The sequence below is a fragment of the Phaeoacremonium minimum genome (genome assembly GCF_000392275.1).
Source record: "Phaeoacremonium minimum UCRPA7 unplaced genomic scaffold PA7_03_scaffold_288, whole genome shotgun sequence".
Classification (NCBI taxonomy): domain Eukaryota; kingdom Fungi; phylum Ascomycota; class Sordariomycetes; order Togniniales; family Togniniaceae; genus Phaeoacremonium; species Phaeoacremonium minimum.
In genome coordinates, this window is record NW_006921193.1 from 263,106 (window position 1) to 290,975 (window position 27,870).

Below are 27,870 nucleotides of genomic sequence, written 5' to 3' on the forward strand. Positions count from 1 at the left end.
ACATCCTCTCAAGAATCCGCCCTACATACCTTCTGAGGCCTCATCATCGTAAGATGATTCTGCATGAACCAGCCAGGCATGAAGAACATGCTCTTAATGTTTAGAGTTCGGATATACTTTTCGACTACAGCTTTGCTAACGAAGTGTGTAGGACCAGTTGGTTCACCCGTCGGCGACCAATCTTCGCCACTGGGAAGGGATGACCAGATAATCTGCGTTGCACCAGCCGTCACAGCCGCGTCAGCTATGGCCCTTCCCTGAGATATTTCGACTTCAGCAGACACTGGCTCCCAATCTACATCACAGCAGTTAGTTTCAAGGTGTGACTTAATGTCAAGCAAGTGTTGTCATACAGTTGGTGATCGCGAAGACTGCATAAGATCCTGCAACTGCAATATTCAGTGTGGATTTATCATTAAGGTCGGCCTATAAAGAGAAGTGATCAGCTAGAAATCAGGATATGGCATAGACTCTCATATAGAAGTTTAGCACCCAGACGAAGAATAGCTTACTTCAATAATTTCTACCCCCCTGTTCTTCAGAGCGATCGAAGCGGGCTTCGTCGCATCTCTTGTAACTCCACGCAAGCTGAATGAGCCGGAAAGTTGGGAATTCCTGAGGACATAATCGATCAACGCACCGCCCTGCTGGCCAGTGGCACCGAAGACTGTCAAAAGCTTAGCCATAATTGAAACAATGTGGTTGTAGGAAACATATGGATTGATACTATCGTCAATCGAGAGAATTTGCATCTCAACGAAAAAGCATCTTTTATATCTCAAGAGTTAGACGACGCTCATTTGTAATACGGATGGTTTTTGTTCGCCGGCGATGATGAGATCCATGGCCTCGGCCTCCTTGGATTCTCCGCCTTACTCGCGCGGTGCTAATGAGAGAGGCATCAGATGTCTCGGTTTACGCAATAGCCAATCAGGTCCTGTCTACAGACCCCATTCTGCTTATACTGAAGATCATGTGATCCTTCAAGGTACTTCAGTTGCTTTTGTTTACGCACTAGCCAATCAAACTTGATTCTGTATTCTTCATTCCCAAATGGCTTTAGAAAGTTAGTATGGTTGGTCATACCCTATCACTGCGCAATCCACACAATCCACACAATCCAGCGCAGGACCGGAGCATCTTTATGGATCCCGATGCCTAAGAGACTCCGAGGACAGGCGGGACTTGTGTCGGCCTCGAAGAAAGAGCGCAAGGGGGCTCAGGGGGCTCATAAGGTAAAGACAGGATGCATGACTTGCAAGTAAGTTTTCCTTTTTTGGAGCAATATTCTGCTGCATAAGCTTAACGTCTTCGGTATCAGAATCAGGCACAAGAAATGTGACGAGAGAAAGCCCGCTTGCTCGCAATGTACGAGCACAGGTCGTAAATGTGATCTGCTTTCCTCGTTGGAGGCTCCACCGCATCGTGCAATGCGCCAGCTCGGTCCGAAGCCATGGTCTCTTGCTAATGAACCGGGTAGTGATACCCCTCTTCAGATGATGGACGTGTGGAATTTCGAGTATTTTCGAGTCGTATATGCCAAGGAATTTTCGCTATTCCTGGGCACCAGTGTGTGGGAGACCCTGGTGCTTCGTGCCGCACTTACTGAGCGTTGCATTTTGAATGCCGTTCTTGCATTGGGAGCGCTTAGTAGGAATGCAGTGCCAAGTAGTGTGCGCAAGAAACCAGCTCTTCCACCAGAGTTTCCTATCCGATACTCCTTGACTAAATACAACCAAGCTATCCAAGAGCTCAATGGCCGCCTAGCAGCATCCCCGAGCAGTTGGGAGTTGGCTGTTTTGGGTAGTTTGATCTTCATCGTCGTTGAAAGCATTCAAGGCAACTATGATGTAGCCCAGATGCATCTCCGTGGCGCGTTGGCGATTCTCAAAAGCTGTGAGCTTTCCAGCGACGGCAGTCCTCAGCCAAGAGCCGATTTAGCTCATGTCCTCAATGCTTTCTCTCGGCTCCACGGGCAGTCATTGGGCTTGCAAGAACATTACATACACACATCGCTTCGATTTCCCGTCCTTCCTCCAGCTTTCGGAAATATCAGTGAGGCAAGGAGCTTTATTAACTCTATAACTGGCGCCATCAATTCATTATTCTGGAAAGGGGCTACGCAAAACGACGGATTGTTACAGCTGCCATCGAATCCTGCCTTAGAGAGAGATCTGTCTATCTTACTAGGGCTTCTCGATTCCTGGAATGCTCTATTTTCCAGATTTATCAATTGCCATGTCATGGACACGAAAACCGAGAGCTGTATCAAGATCCTGCTGATCCACCATCGTGTCGCCCGCATCTCTGCTCTGGTATACTTCAACTCAAGCGAATTAGCATATGATGCATACACTTCAGATTTCTCAACCATAGTCGATCTTGCTACTAAGATTATAGCGGCCGAGCAAAATCCTAGCACCTCAAGAACTCAATCCAGTCCTAATTTCACCTTCGACATCACATTAGTACAACCACTATTCTTTGTCGCGTGCAAATGTCGTGACAGTACATTGCGAAGGTATGCTATTGATGTCATGGAAAATATCAGGGGACAGAGCTTCTGTGATATACGACTATTGACACGAGTTGCGAGACGTGTTGTGACGCTGGAAGAGAGCCAAGGCTCGACTTCAGGGATGTCCCCATGCATAATTGAAGAGCAAGACCGACTACGGGATATCGAACTCGACTTCAACATAGCCGCAACATGCACAATTAGGGCCTGGAAGAGATTGGATGGTGGTGAATTGAGTGAGGTCATTGCCCATCTACACATGAGCTCGCCATAACCCTCATTACTTGAGCCTGTGTTATATTTTCATCTCCATGACTCCGGTTGGAGGCGATGCGACACGTCATCATGTTACGTTTTGGTGCTTCGTATGATACAAGACTCTACATATGTATGGAGAATAAATATGTCTCAATTGAGATCTACTATTTGTTTTGGGTATCTCTGGTTGAAGGCCTCCTCGCACTCGACGGCGGACGTGGGAAGACGTACATGTTTTGAGAGCCTCCCCGTGCCCCCGACTTGGAGACCCAGTCTTCCGTCTGTTGTTGTCTTTGGGCTCTTTTCACTCGATTGCGCATCCTGGGCTCGATATCATTGCTGTCATCAGACTCCTTGGATGCAGCTTTAGAAGGTGTGGATTTTGCTGCTTTGGGCTTTGACGACGCCTCTTGCTTTTGCGCTGCTTGCAAGCGCTTTCCAACCTTTTCCTGCATAATCGCTGCTGCAGCTGTCCTTGGTCTCTCTGCTGTAGCTTTGGGGACAGATGCTTCTTTTGTTTCTCCTGTTCTGGCAAGTTGCAGCCTCTTGTCAACCTTGGCCTGCATCACAGCGGCTGCCGCCGTCCTTGGCCGGGAGAAGTTTGTCATGCGCCCGCTAACGGTGATGCTTCGTGATAGCGGTCGAGTCGCGGTAGTACTTTCACGTGGTCGCACCACCGGTAGCGGTACCGCAACGAACGACATATTTACCGATGGAGACTCCATGCCAATGGCCGTCCAGCGCCTTGTATCGAGATCTGCAGCCTTCACAAGAACAGAGTCTCGAGGCCGCACCATTAGCAGGGGGATGTTCGGCAGCGTTGGCCGTCGTTCAACACTAGAAACATCTGAGGTTCGGGCAAGAAGACTGATCTCGTCATCTTCTCTAGAACGCACACTGACTTGATCGAATGACGTGACACCCGACATGCGTAGGTTGCTGAGATCTCTCGTCGGTGGCCGCCATGCAAACGCCCCCTTGAGATTGGGCGAACTGGTGACCTCTTGGAGAGGCCGGGAAACAAAGATTGCGCTGAGAGGGGCGGGTACGGATTGACTCCGTGCTCGGTGCCGACGATCCGGAGAATCTGCCATCAGGCCAAAGCTGTCCTGCCTGCTCTGCCTCATCATTTCTGAGGCGAAGATATCGGGTGTTTTCAGCACTTCTTTCTCGAGGTCCTGGCCCCTGATTCTCGACTTCCTCAACACAGACTTTCGTCGTGAAGGAGGCGCTGTCTTTTGGACCACGGGTGATTGCGGCATCAAGCCTCGCGAGGCGCTTCGCTCTTCGACATCATCATTCGTGGGTGACATTCTTCCTCTGAGAAACGATTGTCGGGAGACCACTGCTGTGGCGAACGGCCGATCAGAAGCCTCAATCACAGCCATGACCGCAATTGAAGAGAGCCTGGAGACTGATTAGCAAACACGTCGTCAACATCGACCAGGGTATCCTACAACGCAGAAACGCTGGCGAGCAGATTCAGCCATGGCACGTTGCCTTGGATGCCGCGGCTTGCATCCAGGCCAGTCTTCGCCGCAATCACAGCAGTGGTGACAACGGCTGCAATCCACACCGGCAGCGACAGGCGCGCCAGCAGGAGAGCGAGAGCCACCACGTAGTGTCCGTAAATTTGAGGCGATCGCGATCCATGATTCTTGATGTATGTTTTTCTCGAAGCGATTAAATGGAGAACGACATAAATGATGCTCATGCAAGAAGCAACAAGCACCAATATCCGGCTAGCAAAATCACCGGGGCTTTCGAGCTTGAGCAAAGCAATGACGACAAATAAAGCGATCCCAGATCCGGAGGAGAGAAGGACAAGTAAGAGTGACAGCAATGACAGGAATGGAAAGCGGCGCGGCTTTGGTTGGCGGCTCTGTGAATTCCCCGTGACGTCGGCGATTATCGAATCGCGAGATACTTCGTATGAGATGGGATCAAAACTCTTCTTCGAAGCCATCTGCATCACAGATTAGAGAAAGTTTCAGTGCACCTGTGTCTCCATGAAAGCTGAGCTTTGTAGAGTGAAATTGGCGAAATGAGCGTATCTGACCAGCAGAGATTAAAGATTAGACAGAAATTATTCGACTCCTCATCCTCCCTTCTCGTCGTGATCGCAACAGGTGTGGTATGACCAGGACCATCGAGCTGAACAAGCAAGGGGCCTCAATCGAGGCGCTGGGCTGAAAGTATTTATTGCTTTATCTTCCCTGTATTGAAATTTCAGGGATGTTTCTAGGGGTGAGGGGCCCAGACTTACAAGCCTCACGCCAGACCCAAGCAGACAGCGGGCTAAACATCTGGCGGGAATCATGTCTCGATCGTCCAAACAATTCCCGGTCTGTAGAATCGAGCTTGTATTGGTCCGGTACTTGCAGTGGTAGCATTACCGGGGATTTTCGAGGCTCTTGGTGAGCTTGGCCATTCATTGCCTGAGCGTAAGAGTGGCTGAGGCTGTCTCGGCCGGGGGGGTGCTCGGACAGCTGGCCCAAGCGGATGAGACACGCTGGGACCATATCAACGGGCGCGAAGTGACACCAAGAAGCAATGCGTTTCATCCCCATGTTACTATCTACGGTTTCTATCGACTTGCGATTGGCTTCAGGCTTGCCGAAACCCGGTGCTGATCAAGGTTAGCAGTCCCAGGTTCGCACCACCGGCCAAGAGTCTATCTATTCTGAGCTGCATTGCAGCGCATCTGACCATTCTCGAAATGTTGACGGAATGAGCCGTTTCTTGAATCGAACAATATCAGAACGAGGTATCTATAATGCCTATAGTTTGTCTATTTAGCCATCGGCTGCTCGTTTTGCGGTCGACGGCATCCACACAAAGCAATGGATGTTGTTCCTTCTTATGGAATGGGTATAACCCGGCAGTGATGCGCCTAGTTTCTCTTTGACCGTTTCTCGATGTCGGCAGAGGGTGCGATCATGTGTGATTTCTACCCAGTACTGATCGTCTTCCGCGTCGTTCGTGTGATCTCAAGGCATCAAACAACAGCTGGTTGTCGACAAGACCGATACGCTTGAGTGGCTGAACTCGTTTTTAGCATTAGGATGGGTTTATACGGTTTCGATTCCCCCCAGGCTTCAACCATGTCCATGATTGTGACCACGGGCTAAAATGTCCTTACAAACCACCAGCCGCTCATGTGCCTCCCGCAGAAGCTCAAAGTTGGCTTCTGCGAAGATGTTGTGTAGTCCTTCTAACAGATCAGGAAGACCTCCAGCCAGGTCGGACGCTTTCGTCGTCTCGCTCAGCTCAGGCTGGTTCGCTACAGTAGTCAAATACTTGACAATTCGGGTGTGGTTTCCGATGGGATCTACCAAAGCAGGGATTGTTGAATGGGCTCGAGAGCCAGAGTTGCCACCGAGTGCGCAAACGAATGACCATATGCTAAGTGCTGCGTAATACATGATCCACGGGCGGTGAGGATCCGGTTCGCTACGGCACGAGTATGTTTGCCTTGTTATGGGTGGTAAGCTGATGGCCCCGAGCCCTGCTTGCATCGGTCGTTTCTTCTCGTTCCTCCTCGGATCAACAAGGACCCTATGCAAAAGCTTGAAAGCATGCAGAATAGCATGCCTCGTCGATGGTAAATTGGCCCATGCTTTCATGCGGGTTTGAACATTCATGTAGTCTCTTGTAGACACCTTCCGTCCCAAAAGACGTTTTGCCCCAGCATATACTTGGCAATCAATAATGTCAACGTGAAGACTGATGTGGGCTAGATGATACAATAATGCGGCGCTTTGAATTGGCCCATTTGTCGACCCTGCCCTCTGGCCGGCGCCTTCGGACATTGAATCCATAGAGCCTTGTGCACTATCGAAACTGTCTTTCCAGTCATCGAAAGCGCGCAGCAATGTCTTCCGCCAGGTGTCCTGAGTTTCGCTGCTCGGAGCGGTAAGGTCCAGCCACTTGAGATGCGTCTCGCGATGACTGAGGTGCCAGCCAACACTGAGAAGGCCGCTCATGATGATCATCCGACCGAAGCTGTGTATCTTGACTTCCTTACCGTGTAGCGCCCGCTTGAGGCCATCGAGGAATGAGATCGGCTTCACTCCGTACATACGGAGGTTTGCGTCTAATTGTCGAACAACATCTGGTGATGACGCTGCCCACAGATTATCGTCACACGGTAGAGGCAGACGTATCTCGTGCGGTGCCATATGAGCCTCGTGTCCGAACATTGCGGCATGGATAACGTCAAGCATGAACGCGACAAAGACGACGCGATGCATTGCTTCTGTTTCAGCCCAGCGAATCCACCATGTTCTGGAATCGAGCGGAACGCCCTGACCTTGCTCCCCTGCACCTGCCGTGCCCTCCTCAGGCGGAGATTCACTCCCGGATCGGCCGATGAGAGGGCTGCCGCGACGGAGCAGTGTCAGAGTAGCGGAGTGGTAGATATGAGCGCGCTCATGTAGCTTGCGGGACGAGTATAGCTTCTCATAGAATTCGAGGAGTAGCAGCGCCTGTGCCACCCACAAGCCTACGGGCGGCGCGGCTTCTTCAGCTGTCAATATCTCCCATCGTATGGAGGATATGATTACATCGGCAAATGATCCATAGTCAGACAGGTTTCCGCTAACGTCTCTACTACGTAAGGATGCTGCACCTAATGCAATCATAACCATGACCAGAAAGACGGGACATCGGTTGCAGGAGAAGGTGGGCTGGTGTACAATGGGAACACGGGGAGAGACATGCTCCCAATATTCGTGTAAACAGTCTCTCATCATCTCCAAATTCAGGGCGGGTAGGTCGCCGCCACTATCGTGTACTAAGTTGACAATAAGGCCCTCCGACTTGGGCTGCTTGGATCTGAACACCTGGAACCAACGCAAGATTTCGTGACGTTTGAATTCGCTGAGCAAATCATCATTGTCAACAACCCTGGGCGGCGTTTCAAGCTGTGACCTGCTCGTCAGCGACTCGTAGTCGTAGTGAATATTGCTGTTAAAAGGTGACTCCAAGCCGCCCTCTAGGAATGGGAGACTGGCAACGCTGAAGTCGCCATAGCTGCTTTGTGGGTCGAAGAGCCAGACGGCAAAGTTATCGCGGTTCATAACCTCGTCGCCCTGAAACTGGACATTTGGGAATGATAGAACGTTAGTCTGGTCGGGCAACGGAGGCGCATCACGGGCGAAGTAGTTCTGCTTGGAGCGGACAATGTTCGCTGCTCCAATGTCTGGCACCGCAGTCTGCCAGTTGGCTGCCGGTGTCATTCGCGAGGGCGGCGGCTGGGGCAGAGTAGATGTCGGCTGGGCAGTGCTGGAGTCGGGGGTTAAGAGGATAGCAGCATCATGGGGGACACTGGGAGATGGGTGGGGGAAAGCAGCCGGGCGCGCCTCGCCACCGCTTGGAGGCGACAAGACGGGCGTCGCGCCGGGAGTGCTGAAGCTGGGGGCGCGATTTCTGGGGATATATGAAGAGTTGTGACGCTTCTTATGCCGGGCGAGCAAGTCGGCGCGCACAAACTTCTGGTCACAGTCGTCGATGTCGCACTTGTAAATCTCCTTGGGATTGTCTGCGACGGGATTAGCAGTGGCTTCTTACGCGACACGGCTCCATTTCGATCGCGGGCATGCGCCGGATGAAGAACGACAGAGTCATCGGTGGGTCGCCTTACGATTCAATTGATGCCTCTGGAGATGTTCTGCTCTCGAGTACAGCTTATCACAGCCTGGATAGTCGCAGCTGAAGCGGCGAGGGGCGCCCCTGCGACTTGCGCGCTTGTAGCCGCCACCAGTGCTGGCAGGCGAGTGCTGCTGTTCGTGATTCACCATGGAATCATCTTCATCGTCGTGCATCTGCATGGCGCATAGTTGCTCTCAAGCTGAGAGCTGGCAGTGCTGGTGAAGAAATCGACAACTTCAGTGACTCTGGGACTGCAACAACCACCATCGCGTCATTGTGGAGGCAAACAGGAGGAAGAGGGGCCTGGGGAGCCGACACGGTGAGATATGACAAGATGGAGAACCCTTGAAAACGCTACGATTGAAGACAAGGGCAATCAATGCTCAGAGCTGCTTGTTTTTCCCGGGGGAAATTGGCAATCCGAGGTGAGAGAGAGGGCGACGAGTCGACGACAGCGGATACGGAGACAGACAGGCAGGAGAACCGTGGGGTTCTCGTTCCTCTTCCCCAGAATTCCGTGCGCGATGTTCGAACGGTCTGCCCGGCCATCCCTCGTTGGGCAAGGTCGGACCCCCACGTCCCCCCTCCAACAGCTGCTAATAAGATTGCGCCCCCACGCCACCAACCCACGCTCTCCTGCATGAGTCGTGGCTGTTGGCACCAGATGCCCCCCAACCCCCCAAATTTCATCCCACCCTCCTTCTCACCCTTCTTAGTCGTGTTATTAACGGTTGCCAGCTTCAAGGGTGCTCACTCGTCCACAAAGGGCGACCGGTGTGAAATCGATACGACTGCCAGTCTTGGATTGGTTAGACAAGGGCCAACCGTGACCATTACCTCTAATGTTAAGGATGAGTGTCCGACTTGGAGTAAATAAATACCTGTATATGAGAAGCAATGGAGCATGAGAGGTTAGCGGAGGTGCAGCCAGATAAGACGGAGGGGTCCTGAGACCCTCTCCGAGCTCTACGCCTTCAGCCGCAATGCATACAACGTTTGATCTCCGAACATGCACAACGGTGGATTTGATCATGCACCATGTTGACACCCAGGAGACATGGCCTCTCAAAAGCTGATTCTGAAAACCTGGCTCTAAGTCTGGATCTGCAGCATATCAGTCCTTATATGGGGTTCGCGATCGCGTACGCCGATGCAAACAATACAACTGTTCAATCCCCGAGACATTGCCTAGAGCAAGCGCGGTCAAATAGTTGAAGCCTCGACTGTTTGTAGACCCCACGACCCTGTCTATGATGGCGAGCTGGAGGATTCCACTTGATAATGGTGACTTCGTAGGTTTTAGAGCCAGCACCTCTATTTACGGCCTTGAAAATCTAACAACCGCTGTGACCGGTAGGGAGGGTACATCGATGGCAAAACTCAAACATATCGCCAACCAAGATCCTAGGTCCCAAGGTTCGGGAGTTGGGCTTGTAATGCTCCCCGAATCTTGTCCTCCCAGAGCTATAGACGCCTTGCCGCCTTAACAGGCGCTAAACCGGCATTAAGCAGGACGAGCATAGATAGGCACTAGATACTCTACGAATATGGTTTAGCTAAGTTGGTGGTGCTTTATACCTTAGAGGAGCCTAATAATATAACTGTCAACTCTTTATAAGGGCTTTAACAGATAGCTGTTTTAGACGACTTAAGTACTAAAGTAAATATAAAGATTCTCTTTTCTACCATTATATACTTATATGCTAAGATTCTATATAATGTCTAGAAGAATAAGATTATGGCGATCCACGGCCACACCAAAAGGGCGTTCTCTGCCGAGTTCACAGTTGATCGACTTCCTGAATTGTTTCGACGCGGTATGGTCTGGGTATACGTTCCCCTGCCGTGGGCAGAGAAGCTCATTGCCTTCGGCCCTCTTATCGTAGGAAACACCGATAGACACTTGACAGTCGGCAATAGGCCCTGCTTTTTAGTATTTACCTCCCCTCTAGTAAAAGGTACAATGACTACTGAGGGCAGCTCCGAATGTTATTAGCAGGTGATGTTATAAAAGGGCGTAACCGGCCAGACGGCGGTACGGGCTTCCTTCTCAGCAAAGGAACGCCAGCTGCGCTAGTTTACGGCGTACGATATGCTCGCCCCATCTCCTTTCTATCGCCATACTACGATGGCGACCTTACAGAAGAAGCGACCATCACCTCGTATAGCCCCCCGGTGGTGGATGACTGTCCTCATCTGCACTGGTATAGCTCGTATGCCGATCTTGAAAATGTCCGCCGGGTTCGGCTGTTCTGGGACAAACACAGAACACAATATTGTAGAGGCCTACTCTTCGACTACGAGAATAGCGCTCAACGCGTCTTAGGTCAGTGTCGTCTCCACGTTGACCCGCATGAGACGTTTATAAGGCCCATGTCGTTTTGCTTCAAGAGGACCGAAGATGATGATTCCGGGGCAGAGCAGACAAGGACAATGGTCCAATTCGGTGATGGACTAGTGCATAGTCACGATGGTGATGATGGCTGGATCTGTTTCTCAATGGCCGGTACTCTTGGTTTCTACTTTACGGAAACCTGGCGGACAGACCTGGCTTCTCTGTTTCTCCGAATACCGAATAACCGAATAACCGGAGTTAAGTAAACAGAAGAGAAAAGAAGTGAAGTATTTCTTACAAGGATCGTGTCTGATTATACGAAGGAAACTGAAGTATACTATCCGTCTGTCCTCCCCCCTCCTCCTTGGCCCCCAGATCCATTCAAACCTAGCAGCCTACTTGCTCGCAAGCCGCTTCATATTCCTGAAGTCCCATCCACTGCGAGTCTTGCTCTTGAGCCCTCATCCACTCTCGGCATCTCTCCTCAAGAGACCGATAGTGATCTTCAGGGAGGCGGGCGGGAAGATCTGCTTCTTGTTCGACCTCCAAGCCTTCGAAAGCAAATCGAATCTTGTCTGCAACCTCGGAAAAAGGTTGTGCCGCTGACTTCAACATCCAGGCTTCTTGGAGAACGCCCTGTAGGACAGACGCGGCCGGGGCGATTGGGTAGGCCCCTCGACGGGTTTTCTCTCTGAAGCTTGTGCGCTCTTGCGGAGTCGTAATGGCATAAGCTTCCTGGTCTGGGTCGATCCCGCTGAGAATGTAGTGTAGACAGCAGGCAAGACGCTGGTGTGCCTGTTGCATGACTCTTTGGTAGTACTCGCCGGGGTTGTTGTTCCCTACCTTGTTGGCGTCTGCTTCATACTGCGCGATTTCCTCGGCCGACGGTGTGCGAGGCGACGAGCCAAAACCGACCAACTTGAGTCGGCCTGTTCGGTCAGTACCGAGATCCTGAACACGAATCTGCGGTACAAGGCCCATGTTTCCGAGATGTGCAAAAGCCGAGACAAGCTCCATAGCCCAGCGACGCCGACGAGGCATGTCGGCACCTCCCCAGACAGTCATCAGGGGAGACAGGCGCTCGAAAAAGGCAATGTAGGGCTCGCCGACTTCAAGCTCGCGGACCAAGTTGGGATGCGGCGTGTTCTTCAGTCTAGAAAAGATATCCCGCTCGAGGTTATGGGAGATGAAACTGCCTAAGGAGAGATCAAGCAGCAATCGCTTTGATGGGAGGTCGACATCAGCAACTCGATTTTGGATCTGCATCTTGAGGACGATATCATCATCCAAGAAGAATACGGCAGATCGGTTGAAGTTCTGCCGGTGTTGGGGGAGGTCTGCATTGATCTTGACTGGGAAGATGGGGACATGAAGACTAGGAATGAAGAATAGCTGGTCTCTGGGTAGAGTTTGAGCATGTTCGAAGGCTTCTAAAGTATCCATCTCACGAACTTTAATTCACAGAGACTAGAATGAGAGACTCGGTGAATAGGCAAGATAGGGGAGTGTGGTATGGTGATGTTGAAGGATGAAGGATGAACCAGAGGGGACGAGCTTAGACGATGGGGTGGGTGTATATTTATATAAAGTGTCCAATTTTGCCCATCGCCACCGGCGCAGCCGTATCACATTTCTTTCTCAGCATATCACAAAGTCCAAGCTTATCATACATTCACGCCCCTTATTGTCAACAAGTTCTAATCGGTCCACCCCTCCCAATCTAGAAGCGAAAGGTCCAGCCACTCACATCCAAGAGTCAATCATTCAGAACCAACAGCATGGCAGCAACAAACCAACAGCATCACTGGCGGCGCCTCCGCCGCCTACAATCGTGGCAAGGGGTTGGTGACTCAATATCCGGCCCCGACCTTCCACGGTCCTGGGGATTGGCACAGTCTCGGATGCCACGGATGGGGCACTAGTTGGTTGTCTTGCAGGGGTAGTATCCGAAGTCCTGATGACCGCAGACGAAGTAGACGGCGTACATCTTAATCTCGCACATGTTGTCGCAAAGTAGCACAATACACTGGAGTTGGTGGCTGCTGTCAGTAGGTGCTCGACTATTCAAGATAAGGGTGAGTGAGCTTACAATTTTGATCAGGACCTTGTTGAAGCTGGTTGCTTGAGATTCGGGTTGTTGTGAGATGTGAGATGTCGAAATTCTGCTAATGGCGCAACCAACGGACAAGTAGCGAGGTTATATGATAGTGAGGCAATTTTTAGGACAAGAACCAAGATACGATCGTTGGTGAGCTTTTTGTCTGCTTGGTAGACCCGAGATTAGGCTGGAAATGTTGCCCTTTTATATATGTAATGGCTCTTGGACATTAGACTACTCTGTATGTATCTCTGGCGCCAAAAGGAAATGAAGCGGCCATCTTCCGGGTTTGGAACGATAACCGTGAGGTTAGGGTCTCTTCTGGCGTTGTTGGCCTCAAATCAACGCCGACTCCTGGCGTCTAAGAGAACGCTTGAGATAGCAGACGGAATGCGTAGGTCAGAGGACGAACCTTCTTGCCTAGGTACCCTCCTACGGTTAGGTCATAGCTCCATGTGCATACCATGACGATTGCTACTAATATATGAGTATCCGGCCGCTTCCCGGGTTCGGGGGTGGTGGCTTTTTGGTTGCATGTGACTGCCGCCGACCGTTTCCACGGACATCTTGTTGGTTGATTGCCGCCGGCCGTCTCTATCGTCCTTATGCTGATTGATTATTGCCGACCAGTCGTCTCCATGGCCATTTGTTGCATGAGTTATCGCTGGTCGTTTCCATGAACCTTTTATTGGTTGATTACCTTCTTAAAGGCCACCAGTATTCGGTGTGTGTCAACATTGAGTTCGTAGATGTTAAGATGGAGACATTAGCGTAATGGTTTCAAAATTTCGCAAGGGAGTGATCCCAGCTGTCATCTTTACTCGGAGGGCAACCCATGTGAACCTCATTGTGTTGAGCCTTTCGTATGAAGGTAGTGTCGGGGAAACAGTCATGTTTGACGGCCTAACGATGTCCGAGGGCTCAAGAGTTGGGGTCATGTACGTCACTTCAAACAGATGCTGTCCAAGGTAAACATTAGACCAAGGCAAAACTAGCTAGGGATATAATTATTTAGAGATAACTAGTAAATAATGGTAATATTATTTTGAAAAAGCTACTGCCCAAAAGTAGCTGCTTCTTCACGCCGATGTCACAGCAACCATCATGATGTAGTACCGGTGACAGATTTGATGAGAATTTTCTCGATTAGCTGAGAAGTGTAGGTATTTTGAGTGAAAGAAGAGCCAGCTTCTTAAGGCAAGAACCGTGACCTCAAATACTTGAGGAAATATGTCAAATGGAAACACGTGGACACTCTTTTTCTTCAACTTGCGATATCCGTTTCCATCAAAACAAACCGAGTCGTCATTTCTAACCTCTTCCCTCATTGCCCCATATTTGTGAAATCCGGGTAGCCCCAGAACGTTCTGTCCGTAAAAAAGACGACGCACTCACCGATCAGCTTGGAAGCATGTCGCGTTGTTCCCTTCTTTCCACGCATTGACTAACATCTCACAATGAACTAAATTGAGCGCTCATCTGCGCTTCCACAACTATATTCACTGTATGCATCGGGCTTCGCTCCGACTTTTGCGCAATAATGGAAGCAGGCACAGAATTCCTGCCTTCCGCGACGGCATCACCAGAGACTTCAGCCAGCAGTGAGACGAGCATCTCTCAGCCGGTGCTTCACAGATCCCTAATCGAGCCACTGACCACCCAGGATGGCAATAACGACCTTCTGCCGGCCAAGCTAGGGTGGATGATGAAAGGTACGAATACGTTCATCACAACAATCAAAACAACAGACATTTTGTCATGCTGCAGTCGGGTTTCGACTAGATTTTTTGATGTACACGGTTCATACAGTTGGGTAAAAACACCAGACCCGGCTATTTTTGTACCTGGTGCGAAACTTCAGGTGACAATTTCTCGAGTACGTACTGACAACTGTTAAAGGTGGCCCTAAGATCTTCGAACCTGTTGATCAGGACGGGCACTCTCTCCCTCCCCCCACAATTGACAAACCGCGCAAGTACGTCAACGAGAATTCCTCTCGGATGCCAATTTCCCATTTTGAGCCCATGTTCCGAGCGTTGATAGCGGCCGACCACCTGTATAACTACAACAATGTCGACTTTGTTGCGGATAGTGAAACACTCTACATGCTCTTTTTGCTTTGCAAGGGCGACGAAGATACGAAGGGATTCCGCATGGACGCCAACATCATCGGGACGACCACGTTTCTAACCCTCTGCGAGAAGCGCGGCAAACCGATCTTCAAAGATGATGAGGCTGCCGGCGCTGGGTTAGTTTTCCCTGCCAAGCTCTTGAAGACTCCAAATGGCCTCCACGACAGCACATCCTCTTGGCGTATCTTGCAATACGACCTGGAAAAACTGAGGTGCATTGTTCGATCTGAGGTCGATGCAATTTATTCTAATGACAACTGCGAGCCAAATACGAACATGCCTGTTTTTGGGCATTTGATCAAAGTCCCCGACAGTTCGGATGTTTCGCCTCGCATCAATAAATCGCTATCCGTCGTTGCACGCGGTCGCCCAGCAACTCCCTCTGATACTGCCCGTATTCTCACCAATTACAGAACTGATGCACTCGGTGAACTATTACCACAGCTATATTTTGACCGTACCCGCTGGCTGGTGGATGTCACGCAGAAAATCGATAATGTTGGCGCGCATTTGGTCACTGAGGTGACCGACCTCACTAAGCATTACCGATCGTGGCAATCAGAGCATCAATACAGCTTGAAGAAGCTTGTAACGCTGCTCGCCACCATTCGCCGTTTTGCAAAGGACAACGATGGCAGATGCATTGGTATATGTGAACATTATAGGTTCCCGCCTAAGCTTCATCTCTTCTCTTCAAGGATCACTCACGAACGGCTTCCTGAGGACATTATCGAAAAGTTCTGGCCGGAAGGGCTCAGCAACAAGCTTCCAGATTCTATTCCCAGACCGAATTCTGTTCAAGGCACCTCATGCCGGGCTGACCCGCAGCAGACTTCACGCCTTAAGGAGAGATCAGACCTTACCGAAGAGATGCCAAACAGAGTAGCCCGACTAAGTGCGGCCATTCGAAAAGCAGAAGAGGAACGTGTCAAGTCTGAGAGAGAAGATGGAGATGTAGAGAAGAAGACAGCGAACTCTAACGCAACGAACGAGGAGCTGGACGATGATAGCCGGCTAGCCAGCATGTTCGGGAAGGACAGTGTGTGGGAGAAGGAAACGAGGAATGGAGTGCCATTCATTGACTATGGGAATAATGAGGACATGGAAGATTCAGAGGACCATGCAGACCTCGAGGATGACAAGATCCAATATAGTGAGCAAGAAGAAGCCGAGGTAGTGATACGTGATTCGGAAGAAGAGTCTACATCTTCTTCGAGTGAGAAGGGATCTGCTTCACCTGTCCAAACTGTTCGCGGTCGAGGAAGGGAATTATGGGTGTAGTGTAGCTTAGCTGCGAATCGCTCATTCATCGCGGAAATAGCATTTTAGGGAGTGCTCCTCGGCATGGCCGTAATGTCTGTGAAGATCATACCTTCAAATCAGCATGTAGTGCAGCAAAAATTCATCAAGAGTTTTCATTGTTCATGTTTTGCCTTCCTCCGTTGTATCCTCCCCTTCCTCACCCCCTTCTATGTCCATCCCTTGCGCGGCGCCGTTTAACCCCTCCTCATTTTCACCTTCTAGCCCTCCGGATTGCGACAAGAAATAATCGACGACATCCGTCTTCTCTCCAAAGCTCGCTAGGTCTAAAGGAATGTAGTTCTTGTCGTTGGCAAGGGCTGGTGACGCGCCGCCCTCAACCAGAAATTTGACCACTTCCAGATGACCGCCAAGGGCTGCCCAGTGTAGGCCTGTATTGCCAAACTCATTAGGTGCATCGAGGAAACTTTGCCTATCCTCTTTTGGCCTTGAGTCAAATTGTTCTAGTAATGACTTAACAATCCCTGGACCTTGGTTAGTCACTGGTCTCTAGCTCAAGGATATTGCGAATTCCCCAAGATTCAAATCCACAGATCTCGAGAAAACTCGCATCTTGAATAGTATTCATAACGCACCTAGATGGCCATTTCCAGTGGCCATGTGCAGGCACGTTGACTTCCCGTCGTCCTTCGCAGCTTGCAGGATCTCTGCTGCCGACACTTCCTCCCGTGATGCCAGGGATGTCAATGTCTCTTTGAGCTCAGCCTCCTCACCAGCACGGGCAAAGTAAATGAGGTCATCAATCTCATCTTCACTCAAGTTTGGCGCCATGGTGTCTGTTTGTGAGCTTGGGCCTGGCAAAAGTCGAGGCATGTGAAGCTCGAGTGTGACATCACAAAAATTTTTGTTCGAACCAAAGCAGTACAGTGTGGAGTGCGGACCCACTCAAACGCACTGTGAGCTCCCATAACCTTGAGTGCCGCAAATCTCAATCCCTTCCCTCACCTACAGCGCGCAAATGAATATTACGCGTCAATGTCCGACTCAAATTATTGAAACCCCGGTCAAATGATCTCCATTTACGCGGGAAACGATACGCAATGGTTGTGAAAACCCGGCGCCATAGCGCCAAGAGGCAGCTCCTGACTCCCGTGCACAGCAAGACTGCCTGAGATGAACATATATGATAAATTATGGAACTTGAAGAGGTTGAGAGCATAATTATGAGTCTACATCAAGCTCTTGATGTGGTTGCGCTGACAATTAGTCCCTTCACCACAGGTCAATGGACTCGCATCCCTAGTGGGTGATGGACTGCCTCGGGGCAGATACATGAATGAGGTTTGTAGGAAATGTATGAGGAAATATCGAACTTGAATGAAGGCAGCAGTCTAACTCAAACAGGCACTTTCGAACAACTCTCATTTTTGACTGAATGATTAGTTTCTTTACGCCGCTTAGTCGATGACACGAACGGGTCGTGGTCGACGGTGACGAATTCGCGCGACTCATTAAGCCTGGGTGCACTCGACCTGCAAAACCAGGTATGAAGAATCATGAAGCTGCTATAGGTGCCTAATCTTGTGGTTGTTGAAATTTCAATAGTCAGAAATCATTCAGTCGTCTTTTCTCGTCTCTCGATGGGACGCTACAGTCAGAAGAGGGTGTATGACCACCGCAACATAGAGGGTAGCCAATCTTTGAATCTTCATCAACACTCCCGGCAGCTGCCTTGACTTGCCACGGTGAGTACCAGACCGACCTGGATTATCGGTTCGATTGCTAGGGCGTGTTCGAGCGACTCCAAGTGAAAAGATAGGCTGCAGGTGAGGCGCGTTCTCTTAGTAAATGTGACTTACTTAAAGCATGTTGTTATCGTGGTTTGCGTGATAATGTTTAAGTTGCCCTGTGGCGCCATCCGGGATACCATTGGCGGAGGCATAGATACTCGTTTGGCTTCTTGAAAAGGTGCATAATTCTGGAACTGGAAAAAAAGAGATCATGCAGTATCTCAATAGTAGGAAAACCATATCCCTGCTCCTAACTGCAAAAAATGTGCTTGGAAATCAACGTGAAGAAAACCAAACCAGGGCCCTAATCCTTCACTGGGATCGGATCAACCGTATTCCCACATATGAATGGATATCAATCATGCACCAGTAGGACAACATCCCCAATGAAGCTACTGGGACAGGCGTGGTCTAAGTTGTACCCTATGAGGGAAGTACCAGCCATAAATAGGGTAGGCAGACCGAAAGACCAGTTCAAGTGGCTTGTAGCGCGTGGCTTGCAGAGCTCCCTACCGGATGTTAGCCGAACGGCGAACTCATCCGGTGTCCTGGGTCCACATAGTTGATACCAACGTACACGTCGTCAAGGATAATGCATGGAAAGGGCCGAGGAAGGCATTCTTCGGTTAGCGTACCGCTCCGGGCGGTCAACTCCCGGATGAAGTAAGCCAATCAACACACACGGATATACGAGAGCGGGGAGTCTGCGATTCTCCGGAATAACCTTATTTGAATGACGAGAACAGGATGCAGTAATAGCGGAGCGGCCGAGAGATGGACAACGTGGACAATATGAACGTAGAGAGGGGCCAGACGCGGTAGATATTGGATGTTCGACGACAATTACCCGCATTCGAGCGTCATGTCACTATTCACCATGCGGCGATTTGGCGCTATTTTGAGTCTAAAGAGACCATTGTCCCACCACTCAGGAAACGCCAAAATGCGGTAGTCACCGAAGGATTGGTGGTTTTGGGCCTAGGGAGTCTTATATCTTGAGGGAAATCGGGAGTAGTTGATCAAGATGGGCTCTTCACTGGCTACGGTGAGATCTGCGACTCGGTCCTCCACGATGAAGGAGGCGCTGGTAGCACCAGGTAAGTGCTCTTTTCTTCAAGTACTAGCATATAATGAGAGTTAGAATTCATATTTTCTACAGGCCCGAAAGTCAAAGTCGTCGAATCACCAATTCCTGAGCCGAATGATGACCAAGTCCGCATTCGAGTCATCGTGAGTGGCTCTAACCCGAAGGATTGGAAATATCCTATGGTCACTGGTACAACCGCGAACCAAGGAGATGACATTGCCGGCATTGTCGATAAGGTGGGCGCGAACGTGACAGAGTTCAAACTTGGGGATCGTGTTGCTGCGTTCCATGAGATTGGGAAGCCTGGTGGAAGCTACGCGGAGTATGCGATTGCTTGGCAACATACCACATTCCATATACCCAAATCGACAAGTTTTGAAGAGGCGTCCACAATCCCTCTAGCATCTATGACAGCCGCCCTGGGTCTATACCTAACCCTGGGACTTCCACAACCCTGGACACCTGCCAAGGAGCCAACTCCTGTCGTTTTGTACGGCGCTGCATCAGCTGTGGGATCTTACGCTATACAGTTGGCAAAGCAGAGCAATATCCATCCTTTGATATGTGTTGCAGGAAGGTCGATTGCACACGTAGAGAAGCTCATCGATAGGAATAAAGGCGACGTGGTTGTCGATTACCGCGAAGGTGACGATGCGGTGGTCGAGAACATCAAGAAGGTCCTGGGACATACAAAGCTATTACATGCTTTAGATTCCGTTTCGGAAAAGGGGAGTTACCGCAATTTAGGAAAGGTTGTCGCGCCTGGTGGTACAATTACGACATTGTTGCCTGTGATGGAGCAGGATGCCATACCTGATGTGGTCGCCGCCCCTCTGACGTTTGTGGGGTCTGTGCATCGCGATGCTCAGGATTTCGGGCATGTTTATTACAGGTACATCACCAAGGGATTACGGGATGGTTGGTTCAAGCCGCAGCCACATGTTGTCGTCGCCGGAGGTCTGGAAGGTATCCAGGAGGGTATGGACAAGTTAGCAGCTGGTAGAGCAACGGCTCTCAAGTTTGTATTTCGTATTCTAGAGACTAACGGAGTCGATAAGGACTTGGATCTGATATGATTAGATATAGATATAAAAACGATATAACTTTTACTGCGATGTAGTGAAAGCGTCTCTTGTCGGAAACGAGTGATGTCTCCTACTGAGACCGCACGTCATACTATATGCAAAAGTAAAATCCAATCGGACACTGCAAATACACGCAATTGCCATCATCTATAGTGAAATATAGAATTACGTAGCTATAGGATACTCAACTCGTTACACGAAAACATATATCCGTCTCCGCCTAAAAATCTCAATGCTTGTTGGATATCATGATACACAACGACTTCGCGGTTAGCCTCGCGCTGAGATTCGATTGACTACTCTAAATTGACGCCTAGTTCCATATTAAATGCCATCTTCCTGTGCAACATTGCCATATTCTAGTGAGCCATACTTCCGAGTGCCGAGAGCATAGGCTATGTCGCCACGCCATTGTGTAAAAGTTCCTTGCCAATTGAGACCATTCAAAATCTCGCCTAGATTGCTCCAGCATCACTTCGAAGCCTCGTGCGGGGATCCTGGTCAGTTCAGTACCTATGCCAGGTTGTTGTAGCATTGTCTACCACCTCGGACTGCATCAAATGCGAGCGCTGCGGCTGGTAACTTGCCTTGCCGAAATTGGCTTCGACCAAATAAATGGTGCATCGTCCTCCGTCTTTCAGGCTGTCTTTACTATCATAATAGCAATGATTTACGATGTTTTACGTGCCGCCCCTGCGCTTTCTTTGACTGGCCACGCCGAATATTGCAATTTTGATCCAACGAGAATTTAGCCATGGTGGACCTGCATCACCGTTCGAGCCTCACTTGCTCCCATTCATCCACCAATTTGGGACAGGTGGAGATATTGATCTATTCCTCGCATCAAAGTCCCTTCTTGTTTAATCAAGGCTCGCTTGCTAATTCCTCTAACGTCTATATTTCCGTCATCCTGGTAACCACATTTCACGATGGGCCAAGCTATAAAGCTAAAAAGATGCCCTGGATTCCCAAATCCGCGGTTATGCAATTCGGCAAAGTTGGCACTGGGCCGAATACAACCTACTCACTCACTGCAAGATTGCAAAAATGCGTCACGGCTGGGATTTTCTGTTTGCGGCGTCTGCGGTGGCAGTTGTTCGTGCGACTGATGCATCATATGACTACATTGTCGTCGGGAGCGGTCCAGGCGGTGGGCCACTGGCTTGTGACCTCGCCAGGGCAGGATACTCCACCTTGCTCATTGAGGCTGGAGATGACCAGGGCGACAACCCGACGTACGCGGATCTTGCCAACTTTAATCAAGCTGGCAACGACGAGCTGAGCCGCTGGGACTTTTGGACAAAGCACTCTGATGACGCGGCCCGCGAGCTCAAGTTCGAGCACACCACATGGAGGTTGCCCAACGGCAGCTTCTATGTTGGCGTTGATCCTCCCGCTGGTGCCACACATTTGGGTATTCAGTACCCTCGGGCGGCGACACTGGGAGGTTGCGCCAGTAAGCAACCTTTGGAGCTCATTTTCACCTCATTTAGCCATGTTTGGATTAATGGAGACAAAGGCAACGTCGCAATGTGGACGGTGTCTCCCGAGACATCCCTTTTTAAGCCTTTCCGTGCTCTTTCACTGTCCTTGTTAGGAAATTACTGACTTCAGATGTTGTAGTGCACAATGGTGGCGTGTGCTCGCTACCTCAAGATGATGATTGGAACCTGATTGTCAACAAGACTGGCGACACCAGCTGGGAGGCCTCGAAAATGCGCAAATATTTAATCAAGATTGAGAAGAACGAGTATTTGCCCGCTGGCACGGCGGATCATGGGTTTGACGGTAAGCCAGGAGCCTCAGATCCGTATAGGAAGCATAGCTAAACCTAGTAGGATGGCTCTCCGTCTCAACCAGTGACTCGTCCTGGTCTACGCAGGAGGACTTGCCCGCCACCAAGATCCTGCATGAACTGGCGAAACTGACAGGCCAAGATACGGGAAATGCCTCTAGGCTCGTAGAGAAGGACATCTTGGGCGACTACCCGAATAAAGACCAAATTACCAGCTTCTATTCAATGGTCCAGCATATGGATAAGCAGGGCAAGCGTTCTAGCCCCAACAACTACATTAAGGCCACTCTCGCCGATCCTAAGAAGTACCCACTGACTCTGAGACTTAACTCTCTCGTCACGAAGGTTCTCTTTGCTAATGACACTAAGAGCGGCATTCCTACTGCTATTGGTGTTGAAGTCATGGATGGAAAGTCCGTGTACAAGGCTGACCCGAGATACAAGCCTGGTACTAAGGGACCGCTCACCCAAATCTTCGCAAACAAAGAAGTTATTGTTTCTGGCGGTACATTCAACACCCCCCAGATCCTCAAGCTCAGCGGAGTTGGCCCAGCAGACGAGCTGAAAAAGTTCAACATCCCCGTGATTAAAGATCTTCCCGGCGTGGGTGAGCACTTGGCGGACAACTATGAGAACAGTCTCCTTGCAATCGGTCAAGCTCCTGTGGGTGGTGGCCTTATCACACTTATGTTCAAGACACCGTCTGCTCCCAAGAACCGAAACATTTTCACCTGGTGTGGAGTCTTTTCCTTTGAGGGCTTTTGGCCAGGTTTTCCAACCGACTATGGCGCCAATGAATATGAGTGTGCAATGGTTCATATTAACCCAAAGTCCCAAGCAGGTTCTGTCAAGCTTATCAGTGCCGATCCGCAAGACGTACCAGACATCAACCTACACTTCTTCAAGGAGCACGCCGACGAAGACTTGCAAGAGATGCTAGAAGCCACAGATCTTCTGCGCAAGGGTTGGCAGGCAGCTGGTGCACCTGTGCTACCTTTCAACGAGAAGCATCCTTGCCCTGGAACAGGTGCCGGCAATTGCACCGATGCCGCAAAGAAGGAGCTGCTACTCACACAAGCTTACTCTCACCACGCATCGTCCACATGCGCCATTGGTGGCGATGATGATAAGTGGGCAGTGTTGGACTCCAAATTCCGTGTACGTGGGGTGAGTGGACTCCGCGTCGTAGATGCATCAGTCTTTCCTGCTGTTCCGGGTGCTTTCCCCGTACTGCCGACATTCATGATTTCGGCGAAGGCTGCGGAGGATATCCTGGCAGATGCCGCGAAAGTATAGGCGGTTGTGAGCAGTAATGCAAGTGAGCATGAAAATCGATATGAATAACGACACGTCAAAATTGAGGTTTGGAGAGGGTTCTAAAATAGGGATGGGATAGGAAGCTGTAGAATGGATCTTTATTTCAAGTATCACAATAATTTGTGTTCTGCCCTCGCCTTATTCAACACGGGCTTGCTTTAAAACATGTCTTGTTCTCATCGAGACGACCACGAGGTCAATCATCTTTCGCATCCTGTCTTGGCGCGTCAAGTCATACTTTGTTTTGACTGGTTGCTCTGATATTGCAAAGCATATGCTTGCTGGGTATTATTCAAATTTGGATAATTTCCTTTGATCGTTCAACCTCAGGAGAGGTAGTCATTCTTCTTGTTCCTGTGCAGAGGCATTCTGGCTCTCGACATTTGACTCCTTAGCTCCGGGATCAATCACACCATACCTAGTTTTCTGGTTAGTTATAGTTCTGGGAAAGAAGCAAGAAATTGACTTCTCATACCATGATATCGCCAATAAGCCAATAATGGCAGAAATACAGCTGAAGAACAAAGCCACATAACCTTTAGCCGTAAAACCGGCAGGTAGTGGAGGAGGTGGTCGGTTCTCTCCGGTAAGATCTAGGACATCCATAATATTGCCCGCTGCGTTTCCCCTAATCGGGGCACCAACAGCTCGGCAAGCATCATAGTGATCCGAGGGGATTTCTAGGCCTTGAATAGCTTCTGGTGCAACAACAATAGTCGCTATGAGACCTTGGTCCATATGCCATTCGATATGGCAATGGAAAAGCCAGACTCCAGGGTTGTCGGCAACGAATCGGATAACGAAATTGCCGTTTCCCTGGACGAAGACGGTATCACGGCGCATAGGATATCGTGGTAATTCAATGCTGCCGTCATTGACAAAATCACCCGCATCCTCATCAGAACGATAGACGACCTGGAAGTTATGGCCGTGAAGATGGAAGGGGTGCTTCCCGTCATCACCATTGTTGAGGACAAGCTCAACGACATCACCGTGCTTGAGAATCTGAGCGAGCGAATTCGAGCCGTACACTCGTGGGTTTGCGGCATTTGTGGTTCCAACTGACAGAGCTGTATACAGCGATGGAACCTTGGGGCCGACATACGTAACATCATTAAAGAAGGCGCTACAGACTTGGTCAATTACGCAGTCCTTGGGAATTTGACACAGGAACATACTAGTTGGCCCCATCACCAAGATTATCCATCTTGACATCGAGGTTGAAGGAATAATCGACCCTCTCGAGAAGTTCTTGCCGATCGTAGGGGACCAGTGTCATGTCATCGAACCAGTCCAATTCGTCAACAGGTGTAGGCGAGGGGAGAGGTTTTGTGTCATCATATACGAGCCATCCGGTAACGTTGGCGTTATACTCGTCAGGGATGACATCAAAGAGTTCTTCATCCATGGCGCCGATAATGGCGAAATTCTCCAATGCATCATCTTTTGTTGTTAAAAGAACACTGTAACGCTGGGCCGGCGTGATGTAGAGCCTATCAGCTTCAGCCTCTTCAGTCCAGACACCGTCTACCTCAACGACGCGCATCTGGTGACCCTCAAACCAAACGTAATGAGAAGCAAAACCGCCCATGTTAACCATGCGAATTAGATACGTTTTGCCTGGCTGAACCTTGACCTGTAGATTTTGGGTGTCATTCATGAGTGCAGCCTGAGGTACGGGTTCCGCCCCGGTTGGGTTCTCGACATTGATTAATTCCTTGATCAGATTCTTGGTGGGCTGATGGTACCAGTCGGAGAAGGACAGGATAAGCTCCTCATCGTATTTGCCTTCGTACGGGCCTTTGGGGTCATGTATTACCACTGGTCCACGTAGACCATCCAGATATTGACCATTATTGTGTGCATGGTACCAATAAGTACCGGGCTGATCAAACTATATCTTATGAGTTTCGTAATTCAGGGGGCTGCGGGAATGAAGAGACCGACCTTGAAATCATACGTAAATGACTTGCCGGGAGGAATCGCACATTGCGTTACGCCGACAGCCCCATCCATATGATTCGTTCCATTTTGGAAAAGGCCATGGAAGTGAAGAGACGTGCTGACATTCTTCAAGTCATTATGGACAGTCAGAATAAGCCTGTCGCCAACATTTGCGGTTATTACAGGAATCGGCCATTGTCCATTGATGCCGATCGTAAGCCGGTCCAAGGCACCATCGGGATTGGCTATGACCCAACCGACTGTGAAGTCACGCACAATTGTCTCCGAGCGTACGGATGACAGTAAGAAAGAGACGACTGCCAGAGAAACCAGCAGGCCAGAGCGCAATATTGAGAAGGCCATGATGGCCGCCACTGTATGAAGCTCAATAACCAGGTATCTGCAGCAGTAGCAGTCGTCGACGTCGTTCGCCTCTTCCCCGCGAGATGGAAGAAGATGTCAGGAGGATCGAACGAGTATTTGTTCTGGAAAACTGGGACTCTTGAGCCGGGCCACACACACGCAGCACATGCACACCAACTCGGCCCGGGGATGAAACCTTGGCGGATCTGATAATTTTTGTCACACCCCTGACCGCCTCCTTTTAGCCCCGCAAGTGGAGTTACAGCGCGTTATCTGATCCGCTGAGCCCCAACCGAAAGTCTCCGCATGCTATCTTAGATCGCTTAGCTTAGGCCTCGACCCGACATCGGGTCCATAGATCCGCCGGTTTTCTCTGTCGTTTCGTTCATCATCATGAGACTTGTGCCCTTTTGTGCGCGCCTCTCAAACATAGCGCCACTTTCTCTCCTGCTGAAGAATCGCAGCCCTGTCTTGAACTGTCGCTTCTTCAACGTCTTTAGAAGAGTTCAAAGACGCTTGCATGGCCGTTGAGACTTTCTTCTGCCAAAGCGTCATATGAAGTGGTGGTAAAAGTCGACATTGAACTGTCGGATTTCTTGCCGCGGCGCCGCTCGTAACTCCGCTCGACATAACAACTCCAACATGGCGGATTACTTCTCGCTCCCGAGTAAGACATCGCCATTATCGCCACATCTCTAGTTTCCGAGCCGACACTGACCTGTCTAGTCTTTTTCATCACCTTCCGCGAGGCGCTCGAGACAGCCATAATTGTTTCTGTTCTCTTGGCACTCATCAAGAGAACATTGACTCCCCAAGATGACCCTTCACTTCGCCAAAAGCTGGCCAATCAGGTATGCATTTAAAGGTATAGTGGTATTTTGCACATCTAATGGAGTAAACCAGGTCTGGCTTGGAACTGCTGTCGGAATGGTCACTGTGATCATCCTAGGAATCATCGTCATGGCTGGTGTTTATGGCCTTGAGTCAGAGTCGCTAGCCGGCGCAGAAGATATCTGGGAAGGTCTCTTCTCGCTTGGTGCCTCGATCATCATCACCATCATGGGAGCTGTGCTTTTGCGTGTCTCGAAGCTCCAAGACAAATGGCGCATCAAGCTTTCCCAGGCTCTGAGCCCGAGCTCGACCCAGAAAGGGCCCTTCCTCGAACGCTTCAAGTATCTAAGCGAGAAGTATGCTCTGTTTGTGCTGCCGTTCATCACGATTCTGCGAGAAGGCTTTGAAGCCGTACTATTCATTGCTGGTGTTGGCCTGGGTATATCACCCGCATCTATTCCGCTGCCAGCTATCACCGGCCTTCTGACTGGTGCTTTTATTGGATATTTAATCTATAAGTACGAGCAAATTCGTGCGTTGTAATGTTTTGCTTTACTGACTCTGAATCTAGAGGATCCAATGTTGCACCCATCCAGTATTTCTTGATCCTATCTACATGCTTCCTCTATCTTGTCGGAGCGGGCCTCTTCTCTAAGGGTGTTTGGCATCTAGAAGCGTATCAGGTTCGTGCACAGTTCCCTTATGGCTGATTATATGATTAACCTAGGAATAGTGGAACATGATCGTTGGCGGCGATGCTGCAGAGCTCGGATCGGGTCCAGGCTCATATGACATCCGTAGGAGCGTCTGGCATGTGAATGTAAGTTGCGCTCGCAATTGTCGCAATTATCCTTTTTGTGAACGAAAGTACTCACAAGTTTCAAAGTGCTGTAACCCCGACCTGAACGGTGGAGGGTTTTGGGGAATTTTCAATGCACTATTAGGTTGGCAGAACTCTGCCACGGTCGGGTCTGTGGTATCATACAATCTCTACTGGATCGCTGTGGCACTTGGATTTGGGGTTATGATTTGCAAGGAGAAAGGATACGGCCCATTTGACAAGCGGGGCTTCAAGTCTGATGATGACCTCCGACCTCTTCTTGCAAACCCTCCCCGGTAGTCTCATCAAAGATTGGCAGTACGGTCACCTTGATACTGGAGTAAGGCATTTACAAAACGCATGACTGAGATACACTTTCGAGTATAGTGTTAGTGTAAAAACACAATGATAGTGACTTTAGGATGTAGCTACTACGATCAGCTTAAGAATACTTGAGTTAGGTATACAATATAGTAACGAGAGAAGCCGTCTAGTACTAAGGAAGCCTAAAGGAAAACTATCGACCCGGATTGCGTGAAATATACAATCAAAAGATGTTGTCCGTTGCTTTTAGGCGATAAATGA

General features: G+C 49.9%; 6 protein-coding genes across 6 annotated transcripts; 3 read left to right on the forward strand and 3 right to left on the reverse strand.

Moving 5' to 3' along the window:
* Positions 1-6,512: 6,512 nt before the first annotated feature.
* Positions 6,513-8,607, reverse strand: UCRPA7_3535 (putative zinc c2h2 type domain containing protein; the record flags this gene model as incomplete). Its single annotated transcript, XM_007916147.1, has 3 exons — positions 6,513-6,610; positions 6,804-8,318; positions 8,472-8,607. 3 exons carry the CDS (start codon positions 8,605-8,607, stop codon positions 6,513-6,515), a joined length of 1,749 nt encoding a protein of 582 aa, XP_007914338.1.
* A 2,543-nt stretch (positions 8,608-11,150) lies between these two features.
* On the reverse strand, positions 11,151-12,765 carry UCRPA7_3536 (putative kinase domain containing protein; the record flags this gene model as incomplete). The annotated part of the gene is made up of 2 exons (XM_007916131.1): positions 11,151-12,138; positions 12,749-12,765. The coding sequence occupies 2 exons, from the start codon at positions 12,763-12,765 to the stop codon at positions 11,151-11,153; spliced, it is 1,005 nt and encodes a 334-aa protein (XP_007914322.1).
* A 6,350-nt stretch (positions 12,766-19,115) lies between these two features.
* UCRPA7_3537 (putative alcohol dehydrogenase protein) lies at positions 19,116-20,206 on the forward strand (the record flags this gene model as incomplete). Its single annotated transcript, XM_007916068.1, has 2 exons — positions 19,116-19,140; positions 19,203-20,206. The coding sequence occupies 2 exons, from the start codon at positions 19,116-19,118 to the stop codon at positions 20,204-20,206; spliced, it is 1,029 nt and encodes a 342-aa protein (XP_007914259.1).
* Positions 20,207-21,262: 1,056 nt separating this feature from the next.
* On the forward strand, positions 21,263-23,306 carry UCRPA7_3538 (putative alcohol dehydrogenase protein; the record flags this gene model as incomplete). Its single annotated transcript, XM_007916095.1, has 3 exons — positions 21,263-21,671; positions 21,839-22,003; positions 22,054-23,306. The coding sequence occupies 3 exons, from the start codon at positions 21,263-21,265 to the stop codon at positions 23,304-23,306; spliced, it is 1,827 nt and encodes a 608-aa protein (XP_007914286.1).
* A 360-nt stretch (positions 23,307-23,666) lies between these two features.
* On the reverse strand, positions 23,667-25,343 carry UCRPA7_3539 (putative iron transport multicopper oxidase fet3 protein; the record flags this gene model as incomplete). The annotated part of the gene is made up of 4 exons (XM_007916148.1): positions 23,667-23,745; positions 23,803-24,453; positions 24,506-25,212; positions 25,275-25,343. 4 exons carry the CDS (start codon positions 25,341-25,343, stop codon positions 23,667-23,669), a joined length of 1,506 nt encoding a protein of 501 aa, XP_007914339.1.
* A 933-nt stretch (positions 25,344-26,276) lies between these two features.
* UCRPA7_3540 (putative plasma membrane iron permease protein) lies at positions 26,277-27,585 on the forward strand (the record flags this gene model as incomplete). The annotated part of the gene is made up of 6 exons (XM_007916109.1): positions 26,277-26,301; positions 26,361-26,485; positions 26,538-26,983; positions 27,037-27,148; positions 27,199-27,285; positions 27,418-27,585. 6 exons carry the CDS (start codon positions 26,277-26,279, stop codon positions 27,583-27,585), a joined length of 963 nt encoding a protein of 320 aa, XP_007914300.1.
* Between the last annotated feature and the right edge of the window lie 285 nt (positions 27,586-27,870).